This window comes from Diplotaxodon limnothrissa, linkage group LG7 (genome assembly GCF_057381915.1).
Source record: "Diplotaxodon limnothrissa isolate DT_005_m linkage group LG7, D_limnothrissa_male_GT1.1, whole genome shotgun sequence".
NCBI classification, from domain to species: domain Eukaryota; kingdom Metazoa; phylum Chordata; class Actinopteri; order Cichliformes; family Cichlidae; genus Diplotaxodon; species Diplotaxodon limnothrissa.
In genome coordinates this window covers 56,393,325-56,404,926 of record NC_140602.1, presented here as the reverse complement: position 1 = coordinate 56,404,926, position 11,602 = coordinate 56,393,325, and the positions used below count along the sequence as shown (strand labels likewise).

At 42.5% G+C, this 11,602-nt stretch overlaps 1 protein-coding gene across 1 annotated transcript; it reads left to right on the top strand.

The window, feature by feature from the left end:
- Positions 1–2,878: 2,878 nt before the first annotated feature.
- Positions 2,879–7,406, top strand: bhmt (betaine-homocysteine methyltransferase). The gene is made up of 8 exons (XM_085359999.1): positions 2,879–2,971; positions 3,177–3,309; positions 3,396–3,508; positions 3,638–3,829; positions 4,538–4,685; positions 6,291–6,473; positions 6,584–6,812; positions 6,899–7,406. Exons 1-8 carry the CDS (start codon positions 2,948–2,950, stop codon positions 7,077–7,079), a joined length of 1,203 nt encoding a protein of 400 aa, XP_085216125.1. The 5' UTR covers positions 2,879–2,947; the 3' UTR covers positions 7,080–7,406.
- Positions 7,407–11,602: the final 4,196 nt, after the last annotated feature.

Here is an 11,602-nt window from a genome sequence, read left to right as displayed (position 1 = left end):
GAAAGGACAAAAAAGGAGAAATACTTAAGGAGACATTAGATTGGCAGGGCAGCTGAGAACTCCAGGTGGAAGGATTGTCAGAGGGCAGTCCTCATCTCCTGGTTAGCTTTAGGAATGAGGATGGTAACCAGAACAGAGAACGTACAGTATGAGGCTCATAGGGCTAAATGCAACGTCTTCCAGACTTATGAGATGAAAGATGCATTTTATAGAGACAGAATATGATGGAATCCCATGAAAGATGAAGATGTGATTGACCAAGATTCTGATTCACTGAGGGGAGTATGGGTAAGGCAAGGAAACAAGCAGCAGTCAATCATATAGTTGGCTTTGAAGACTTTGTCATTTCAGCCACTAATTTTGCCCTGGCAGAGAGTGAGATGGAGTTTAGTCACATGTTTTTCATAGAAAGGTTAGCCAAATACTTTCTGCATCTCCTGAGTTAAGGTAAGAGAGAAGCAGGCCTCTGGTTGTGCCTCCCACACTGTTGAGTCTCAGTCTCAGGCAACTCCTCTCGACAAGCCAATCAGATAAGCTAGGCATGTGGGATCAGTGGCATAAATGTAGCATGGGAAAGTGAGACAAGATAGAAGACCAGGTATTTGAAGAGCACAGGGCAGTTAATTAAAGGCTTGAGAAACCCAGAGAATTGTCTCCAGGAGAATACCGTCTCAGTCTCCAACTCCATGTCTGGTGGGTTTATTTTATGGTCAGATTCTTTTGTAAAGGCAATAATGGAAAGCCCAAGGCAGTGGTAGCGCCTGACATTTTCTTTTTCTTCCTGTGATTTGAGGTTTTGTCAACTTTTCAGTGAGGGTGCTCTTAAATTTAGCAACTAATTGCCAAACAACACACACTGCACAGCAATTACACGTCATTCTGCTGAATGACTGAAGAGATTCATATAGATTTTAGTGTTGTCAATGTGACAAAGCCTTTGAGTTGCTGCCTCCCATTGTTTTTTTTGTTTTGTTTTTTTGGATCTGGAATGATGGCTCCACTCTACTACATGCAAACATACACAGATAAAACTCCTCAGGCAACATCAGACCCATAGCAACCAGGGCTAGAAATCACCATGAAATAGCAGACCTGTACCGAAACTTTGGTAACTGATCCATATCCTCAATTTACTGTTTTTCTTTATATTGATGGAACAGTAATTTCTTGCTTTTACAGACATTTGCTCTATTGTTCTTGAACCTCTCTGGTCCCTTAATCAACTGCTCCACCTCTCCTCCTGCAGCTGAGCAGTAGCCCCACCCAGCTTACACCCCCCACATATGGTATCATCTCTTTGGTCATTTACGGCCTAATATCAGTTAACTCTGTCTTTACAGAACAATATTTTCCAATTTCAAAAATTCCCAGATATATGTGGATCTATTTTTCCATCATTTGTCCACAAGTTTATTTTACTGGAATGAAACTTTATTGTTTTATCGTTTCTCATTAGGGCTGGGTCATGTGACCCTGAACTATCCCTTAATCATGCTGCCACATGCTCAAGACTGCTACTTTACTTCCACTGTGATGCCCTGAGCATTTCTTCTGTATGTCTCTTCTTGTTAAAATTGAGTTTTTCTCTCCCACCATCTCCAAGCACTTGCTCATGGGGAATCTGGCTGTTGGCATTTTTCTCACAAATAATGTAGGGTCTGTGCTTTGCAGTATAAACACCTTGAGGTGATGGTTGCTGTGAATATGTGAGTATTGCTTATTTTACATAGGTAAATGATTTAAATACTTCTTTCATTACTTTGCTAAACAGTTAGACTTTTCATATAATACTGCATATTCAAGTACAGAAAACTGTTTAGGACCCTAAAAACATGGCATGCTGGGTGAACAGGGTCTCAGTTACCATGGCAGTTGTGTGGCGAATGAAGACTTGAGCCAAAGACCTGAACCTGAGGATCTGACCCCAGTTTACATCACTGTTGTCTATATTCAGCCCTGTCACACCCAAACAACCTACACCTTACTGGTTTGTAAGGTGTAATCACCAGGGGTGCCTCCAGAATTTTTACATAGGGGTGGCCGTATGGGGGCCACTAAAAATATTAGGGTGGCAAACCAAAAACAGAATTTCCAGTCTTATTATGATGTTGTCAAATATAGGCTACTTGAAAAATATGGCAAAAAAAAGGGAGAAAGAAAAGAATTATATGCCTAGTTAATTTTCTGCTATCAAAGATGATATCACTGAAAACATGTACATATTACAAATCTAATAAGATTTTGAAATCCATAACAATCTGTTTTAAGCAGGAATAAATAACAAATTAATGTCATTCAACTCGTTGTGGGGTGTCTTCCTCTCTCTTGTGCTCATGTTTATTAGAATCATTACCAAAATAGGACAGCCTTGCCAGGGGAGGCCACTGGAGGGGCCAGCAAATTTTGGGGGATGGGCAGTGCCACCCCTGGCCCCCCTTGGTGACTCCCTTGTGACCACATAATTGTTTTCCCAGTTGCCATTGACATAACATCATCAGTGAGCATACACACACAATTCATTCAGCTCTTTCTTAGGCATAACTGACCTACAAACACAAAAATTAGGCAGTGCTGTCTGACCCTGTGTGTTCACTTACCTGACCTGTCCTTACACAAACACTGCGAAAAATCATTTTAGAAAACGGTTTTTGTTTTTTTGTTTTTTATAGGTAATGGTTTCAAACTTCCTATAAAGGTTAGATGCTGTACTTTTATTCCGCAAAAGTGATCAAACAACGCCTCTCCACAGAGCCGAGATTTTACGGATTCTGCGCCGTCACCAACAACAACAAGATCAGAAGTGGAAGAGGGAGGTGGTATTCGGATGACATCAGGAGCGACACACCCATCTTGGATTATAAATGCAGCGTGGGTGCCGTAAGCGAGCCTTTTCCAAACTCAAGACTCTGCTGCTGAGAAGTGTGAGGCGGTCACTGCTACAGTAATCATGGCACCAGCGGGAGAAAAGAAGGTAGGCGTGCACTCCGATCAGTCCTGGATAATGCACACGTTGTATTTTGTTTTTGTTTATTATGTTTCTCGTCATGTTGCATGATTAAAAAATGTAAAGGGCGCTCTGAACTTGAGTCAGCTTGTCCGCGCTTCATGCAATGAAATGGGTGTTGTGCAGCTCTGTGTGTTGTTTTGATTTGATTTGCGTGTTAACTTCACGGCAGAACATTTTGAAGCGCCTGGATGCAGGAGAGGTCGTTATTGGGGACGGAGGCTTTGTCTTCGCGCTCGAGAAGAGAGGTTATGTAAAAGCCGGGCCGTGGACACCTGAAGCTGCTGCCGAGCACCCCGAAGCGGGTAGGACTCTGCTTGCTCTCCATTTAAAGCTTAAATGTTGAAGTTCCAGTTTTGTGAGTGCTGAATGGGGGGTGTTGTGTTTGCAGTGCGGCAGCTGCACAGAGAGTTCCTGAGAGCTGGTTCCAATGTCATGCAGACGTTCACTTTCTACGCAAGCGATGACAAACTAGAGAACAGGGGCCAGACTCTGAGCTTCACCGTGAGTTTGTTTTCATGTGCAGCTGCTCTGAGCTCTCATCAAGCATGCAGAGGGGTTTAAACGGACTCAAAACATGAAAGTTGAACTGATTTATAAGTGGTTTTAAAAAATATTTCCTTTCATCCACAGGGACGCCAAATAAACGAAGCAGCTTGTGACCTGGCCAGAGAGGTGGCCAATGAGGGTGACGCTCTGGTGGCAGGTGGAGTCTCTCAGACCCCGGCATACCTCAGCGGCAAGACCGAGGAGGAGGTCAAGGCCATCTTCATGAAACAGATCGATGTCTTTGTCCAGAAAAATGTCGACTTCTTGATTGCAGAGGTATGCCGTGAACTTAAACATTTCCTTCTGGAAACTTAAAGCAACTTTTGATAAGAGATCACTTAGGTCAACATTTAAAGAGATGTCCCTGAACTAGAACTGTCTCAGTGCAGATTTGGGAGTAAAGCAAAGTTAACAAAACCATTGCAGCAGGTTAGAATATCATCTCTTCTCCTGTCTCTGAATGACTTTATTAATAATGAATCATTTTCAGCTTGGGCATTTTTGCAATTAGAAATGCATTTATTCATGCATTTATATATTTTATGTCTATATATTCATGTAATTCCCCTCTCGTAAGGTGCTGAACTCTGAAGAAGTCTGGAGGGGGTGTTACACCATGTCATTGTATAACTGCTCACATTTCAGTATCTAAATGCTGGAGCCCAGGTTTACTAATGACCACTTTATATATTTTTTCCACTTAGACTTGAGAAAGAAAGTCGTCTCAGTGAGTAGCAAAGTCACCTCCCTTGGTTGCAGACACGGCCCTTCTGTTTGCTTAAATAGCACAAGTAACTGAGATAAGTGTATCCTGCAAAAAAATGTATTTGAATGTGTTTCTCATGACTCTGTACTGTACTCATGACTGTACGCCTTTATGGACCGGTATGTTGAATTCAGGTTGAGGGGTCCCAAAGAGCTCCCACAGCAGCTTTAAACTGTTTTAGTTATTCAGCAGTCTTTACGTTTTGTGCTTCCTTGCAGTACTTTGAGCACGTGGAAGAGGCTGAGTGGGCAGTCCAGGTTTTGAAGGCTTCCGGTAAGCCAGTCGCTGCGACTCTGTGCATTGGACCTGAAGGGGACCTGAACGGCGTCAGCCCTGGAGACTGTGCAGTCAGACTTGTTAAAGCTGGTACGACAATTTCCCGCACGTTGAGTAACAGGAATTTAAGAAAAGTTGACTTTAAAAAAATGTTTAATCAACAATATTATTTAATTTTGGCGCCATTGTTTGACGTATATGAAGAAACTCAGCAGAGTTTAGAGAAACTACCTGAGAACTAATGTTTTGGTAATGTAACTACAGAGCAATGGATGCACACATCAGTGGTCACAATTGCAGAATGTCTTGTTGTCTAAAGGATGCGAACCCTGTTGCATGTCATTGAAGCTCTTGGATCAGGTCTGATAAAAGCAGACTTCAAATTCATTATCAGCTCAAACAGCTGCACACAGTTCTGCCTATGAATAACTATGAACTATGTTGAAATGTCTCTTATGAACTTAAGGCTGGTTTGTTCGTACTCCAGACTTCTCCTGCTAACTCGGCCTAGAGTATTACGATTCGTCTTCTGTAAAGAAAGCCTGTGTGCTTAAAGTTGTTTCCTGTAATGAAACTCTATAGCATCTTTCATTCCCCTCTCCCTGTCTGGTAAGAACCCACATTTGTGGTCCGCACACCTCCTGGTACGGTGAACCATGTGGACAACATACAGTGTATTCAGTATCTTAATGGGGCTTCAATGTCGTATTCAGAGCTAAGTGCACCTCTCCTCACAGCTGCTTTTTTTGTCACACTATGGTAAATTCAGGTCAAGCAGTTTAAAATGAACTGGTCTTGTTCTGTGTAGCTGGACCAGTCAGGGTGTAGTGCATGCTGCACACTGGAGGGACACAGTGGGTCTGTAATTAATATTATCCATTGCACTTGTTTACCCTCCTGGGAAACTGTTCACCCTGTTTTAGTGCTACATTACGCTCAAGCTTGTTTTTGGACCTGCTATCTTCAGCTGACATGTGGGATTCAGTATAATTTTCCCATTGGCACATGTGGAAGCTTTGCGCCAATCTTTCTTGTTTCCTACATCAGATGCTGACAATCTTTTGCTCACATTTAGCTGATCTACACATTTCCAGAAGACTAATTTTAGTTGGTTTGGGAAGTGCTCGGGTCCTATGTCATATGGCATATAGTCTAGCAATGCAATCAGGCCTACCATGGGTATGTCATACAAATGCGCATATTATTACGCAACAGCACTGCAAAACTAAATGTGGGTGTTTGGACATCTCGTTTTGTTATGTGGGGAAAAAAAAAATCAAGACTTGCAAGGTCTGCAAAGTGTCTACGTTTCAAAATATCTTGACTTCTGGTGTTTTTGTGGTCCAAAACTTCATTTGTCACAATCTCCAAATACACCAAGAAAGCATTTTTAGCATGTTAGTGGTATGGACCTGACATCTTAAACTCGATGCATGCAGTTTGTATTCATTTGAAGTCTTAGTCTGTGTTAATGTTCAGTCATTAGATTTCTTGTTAAAGCCACTGTGTAGATCAGATTTTTGCTGCCATCCAGTGGTGGTATGAACAGATGCTGAGGTAATCAGCCATGTGCACTGATACATCCAGCATTGAGCTGAAACCAACATGGATTGCTACCATTTCTTACAAGAATTTTCCACAATCTCAACAATTTATTGCCTCAGTTCTGATCTGTTCTGCACATCTTCTCTGTAGGTGCTGATATTGTTGGCATTAACTGCCACTTTGACCCAGAGACTTGTGTGAAGACTGTGAAACTGATGAAGGAGGGTGTGGAGAAGGCTGGGCTGAAGGCTCACTACATGTCCCAGCCACTGGCCTTTCATACTCCGGACTGCGGCTGCCAGGGATTCATCGACCTGCCGGAATTCCCGTTTGGTCATTACCCTACTTTTTAAAAAAAAATGTTTTAAAAAATTAAAAATTCTCAATCCACATAAAAACATTTTTTTTAAGAAATCCTCAAAAATAAACTCCTCTTCCAACAGGTCTGGAGCCAAGGATCCTGACCAGAATGGACATGCATAAATATGCCCGGGAAGCATATAATGCTGGGATTCGCTACATTGGAGGCTGCTGCGGATTTGAACCGTATCACATCCGTTCCTTGGCTGAGGAGCTGGAAGCTGAGCGAGGTTGTCTTCCTGCTGGATCTGAGAAGCATGGCAGCTGGGGTAGTGGCCTGTCATTGCACACCAAGCCTTGGGTTAGAGCTAGGTAGATGTTATTTCAGTTTTCTCAAAGCACCTCAAGATTATTGCCACTGTTTTGTTTTCAGGACAGCTTGCCATTTCTCTTTTTAGGGCCCGCCGTGACTACTGGGAGAAGCTGAAGCCCGCCTCTGGCCGCCCCTTCTGCCCCTCCATGTCCACACCTGATAGCTGGGGAGTCACCAAAGGCCACGCTGACCTGATGCAGCAAAAGGAGGCTACCTCCAAGGAGCAGCTGGAGGCTCTGTTTGACAAGGCCAGCCAAGGCCACTGAGCTCCTGTCTGAGGCCTCTGACAAGGAGAAGCAAAGGGGTGGCGTGAGAAGGCATACTCACACATTCCCCAAAGTTTATGTACCAAAAAAGATTGAAATGCTGAAGTTCTTTCTTTTTTAGGACCATTTTTACTATGTGAAAGACTGGCATCATATGCTTAACCTTTGAAACTGGCTTTCCAGACTGAGCCTTCAGTGTTATTATGACCATCACAACTGTTTAAAGAAAAAAAGTGAAATTACTGTATTACAAATGTACAGTTGTTTGTGAAAGCACCCAAGTAATGTCACAATGATGTGGGCAGCAATAAACGACAAACTGCAACAAAGAAATCAGCACTGGTGGTTTTGTTCCTTGGAAGGGTCATTTAGACTACGTCCACACTAGCCCGGATAGGGGAAAACGCCATCTCAGGGTGGATGGGAGGCCAAAACGGAGAGAAAACAATGAGTTTTCAAACGAAAATGCATTAATATGGACATAGCCTTACCTATAAAAGTCAAACTTCAGGAAATGGTGTGTTGCTTATCACCTAAAATAGGTTTTGTTTTTGTCGCACAGATGCTCAACTGGATTGAGGTCTGAAGAGTTCGGAGGCCCAGTCAATCCTTAAATTAATTGTTGTTCATCCATTCCTAAACCTTTGGGTTTTTTTTTTTTTGGGGGGTTTTTTTTTTTGTTTGTTTGTTTGTTTGTTTTTGGGGCAGGGCATATAGCCTGCTGAAAGATTCCACAGCCATCAGGGAGTACAATTTCCATTAAAAAGGGTGTACATGGGTTTTAAATGCACCTTAGAACACACATGCATCAACATTACAATGAGCGGGTGGAGGGAGGTTTGGAGTCTTCTCTCACCCCCGTTCTCTGCGACCTGCTGGAGCAGGGGGGCTAGGAGGAGGAGTTGGCCGTCCGACTGCGGTCTGGAGTGTGGAGCCTTCCTGCTGCTGCGGAGTCGGGGCGGTCTGCCTCCCCCCACCGCAGGGAAAAGGGAAACACCACCTGGGTCTGGGTGCAGTTCCCCCCTCCAGGGGCGGGGGCACCTAGACCCGGTTTGTAGAGTACGCTTGGGGAGTGTGATTGTGTGTACAGCGTCTCTTTATGTCTGTCTCCACGTTGGTTGAGTGTGGAGTAAGTGCATATGAGAGCATGAGGGTGGGAATGGATGTTTGTATCTGTGTGTGCCTGTATGTCTGTGTCTATATGTCAGGTTGGGTGTCAGGCGCCACCTCTCTGGGGACATCTCAGGCCCTCCAAGGTTTGGAGGCCTATCTCCACCCACCACCACTTCCCCTGCCAGTGGCGGACCCCCTCAGACATCGGTGCGTTGGTGGTTCTTTGTGTCCGGGGATGGGCGTCCAGGCACACACCGGCTCACTCCTTGGCGGCCGCTTATCGGGGCCTGGAGCCTGGGGCTCGCTCGGGCCACTTCGGAGGTGGGGTGCCCCCGGCCTCTCGGCCTGGGGCTCGGTCACTCAGGCACAGCTGGCTGCTGGCAGAACTCACGGACGCGTCACTGCAATCCCCCCTGGCTTCTGCTCCGCGGCTGCTGAGTGAGCCCTCATCTGGGACTCTCCTCAGCTCTTTCTGGGACAGTGGCGCGGCTGCCCCTCTGTTAGTCTTCCTTGGTCTCTTGTGTTCTGGGGGCCTCTGGATGTCTGGAGTTTTGATCTCCTCCATACCTGCTTCAAGCCCTGGAGGACGGGGCTGTGGCCCCCCCACACCCTCTAGCAGATTATTACATGAAGGAACCTTTTAAAAAAACAAAAAACAAGCGCGTCCATGCTCACAGGTGTACACACGGGTGATCACACCCACAAACTACACCCTTTTTGGCTCCTACCTCAAAGCACACTGTGTTCTGTTGATCTTATGTGCTGCACAATAATGTTTAACATTTAGTATTTACTGTCATATTCCCATATATCATTGTGATGTTGTTTATTCTATTACTCTTGTTCTCTTCTGCTTGCTTTCTTTTTTCTTTCTCAGCAGGTGATCCAGGTGATTGATATATGCATTTTTTTTCTCTCTGCCCGTTCTGTTGGTTTTTGTCTTTTGCCCTTCTCCCCCGTCCCTCTTCTCAGCTGTTTCTCTTTCCCTCTTTCTTTCTCCCCTTCTTTCCCCCAGTCAAGTCTGTCCCGTATTCAGTAAGTGAAAATAAAATAAACAATAAAAGGTGAATCAAATGGACCATTACGGCAAGGCTGGGATGGTCAGTTTGGTAAAGTAAATCCGTTGGGCATCTTTCTTTGCCTTTAGACAACAATTCTGATGGCAAAAGAGCCAAACGGGACAGGCCAAAAAAAAAAAAAAAAAAAAAGGGTGTACATGGTCTGCATGTACATGGTCTGCAAGTAACATCCACGTGGATGGCAGGACCCAAGGTTTCCCAGCAGAACATTACCCAAAGCATCACACTGCCACTGCTGGTTTGCCTTCTTCCCATAGTGCAAATTTAATGTCTGAAGTTGCTATGTTGCAATTAAAGTGCTTTTTCACCCTTTTTGATGTGCACATAAATATTTGGAATCAGACTTTGAAGTAAAATTAAGAAGTTTTATCAGTTTGGTTTAACAGTTAATAACTTCAGTACAAACCAGCAAAACAAGGACAAAGTGCAAAGTTGGTGCAGGGCTATTTATTTGTTATATATATCTATATATATATATATCTATATATATATATATATCTCAATCATCTTACTTTTCCAAGAGGATAAATGATGAAACCGGTCTCAAAGTGGAATATTACAAGTTTTTCTTTTTGTTTACACCTTAACTATGGAAATTAATGAGCAGTAAATAAAGTGAGGTCAAAACAGGGAATGTGGCAGTGTACGAGAGGTGCTATTTTATTGGAAAGAGAACATGCCTTAGTGGGTGAGACCAAATGTGAAACATCGAGTCAATTTAACAGATTATTACTCAGACATCAATGTGCCTATTTCCATATAAGGGAACAATCTACGAAGCTCTGTAGAGCTTATCTGTTTTTAAACCATGGAAATCCAAAGGGAGTTCTGGTTTCCTGTGTTTATTAGGCTGAAGTATTCTTTCCGCACTCTGACTCAACTGATCCAAATTTTAATGGCAATAATGCATGACCTTCACCTGGTGAACTACATTGAAATGTCTTTTCAATGTGTTTTCACAAGATTTACCAGAAGAGGCAGAGAATTAAAAAGCAGGAAATGCATTTATTTTCAGATTACTTTCCCCCCTCAAATATAATAAAAAAAATAATAAAACAAAACATATAAAAAATACAATCAATGCCAATATTTCTGCCGTTGATTGTATTTTACATTCATATTCACGTTTGAGATTTGCCTCATCGTACTTTGAATCCTCGCACATCTTCCATCTCAAGCTTACTGTCAACAAAGGCTGGCATATTTCTACAAATACTCTGCAGTGACTAACAGAACTGAAGTTTGCACTCAGAGGAAATCAAAAGTTGAAAAGATTCTAAATATAAGTCAAGCACCAGCAAGATTTTGGAAAAGGCCCTTAGTAAACTAACCACTTGGTTCTACATACAGTTTTGTGTGTTTTTTTCTAGTAGCTTTAAAAGCACCATAAAGGTAATCTTTGCCCCACTCTACATTTTTTTTTCTAGTCGCTAGATTGATTTTAAAGTTGCATGCGAAAATTAACTTTCTTAGAGAATAAATGGTGCATAAACCTGTTTTGACCCAGTTCGCTTACCGTACGCAGTCTGGCACTAAACACGTTCTGTACGTATTTGCGTCATGGATTTGCCCACGTGCAGATGTTTATGCTCCTCGTGCACGTATGCAAGTGAGGAAAAGAGACAGAGGAATAGAGATTAAAAAAAAACAAAAGAGTACAACTCGTAATGAACACTTTTTAAAAATTAAACACGTAAAGTTACTGAATTAAAAAGTAGTTTGCGTGGAACAGTTTTCTGTCTTTGTGTGCCGTTTGGTTTATTAAGCTGTTAAAAGAAACGGACTGTTATGTTGCCTTCAAGGGTTCATGTGGAAAAAGTGTACGCGTAATAAAAACGTTAAACACTGTAATGTAATGAACAAAACATTTTAAGGATGTAGTATGTACAACTGGACTGTGTTTAAAAATATCCAAAAAATAAAAAGAATTGTGAAAAGAATAAAAGTTTGTGATAGAAAGACATGTCACGCTTAATGCATCTGATAAAATATTAGACTTTGCATTGCTTTTTAATGATAAATTGATATATTTCACGTTCACATGGTATAAAGAGAGACTAGCGGATATAGTTAACCAGCATTAGCATATTGTACATTATATGCATCATTAAACGTCTTTTAAAATGCATATTATTGGGAGATAAAGAGATATTTTTGTAGTTTTATAGAGATAAAGAAATATTAGTCAACTAACTAACAATTTGCTCAAAGATCGTTTTCCATGTCAGTACGGTATCGACATTTTCTAGGAGCATCATATTTACCATTTTCATCGTGGAGATGGAATGCAACACCGGAGGGAGGGGGGGGGGGGGGGTCACCAGTTAAATC

What these genes read in the sequence shown, in the direction of transcription:
- bhmt (XM_085359999.1), top strand. Translation starts at nt 2,948, where the DNA reads ATGGCACCAGCGGGAGAAAAGAAG. An exon ending in TCGACTTCTTGATTGCAGAG is followed by an intron (nt 3,830 to 4,537) that starts GTATGCCGTGAA and finishes GCTTCCTTGCAG; the next exon opens with TACTTTGAGCACGTGGAAGA. An exon ending in CCTGCCGGAATTCCCGTTTG is followed by an intron (nt 6,474 to 6,583) that starts GTCATTACCCTA and finishes CTCTTCCAACAG; the next exon opens with GTCTGGAGCCAAGGATCCTG.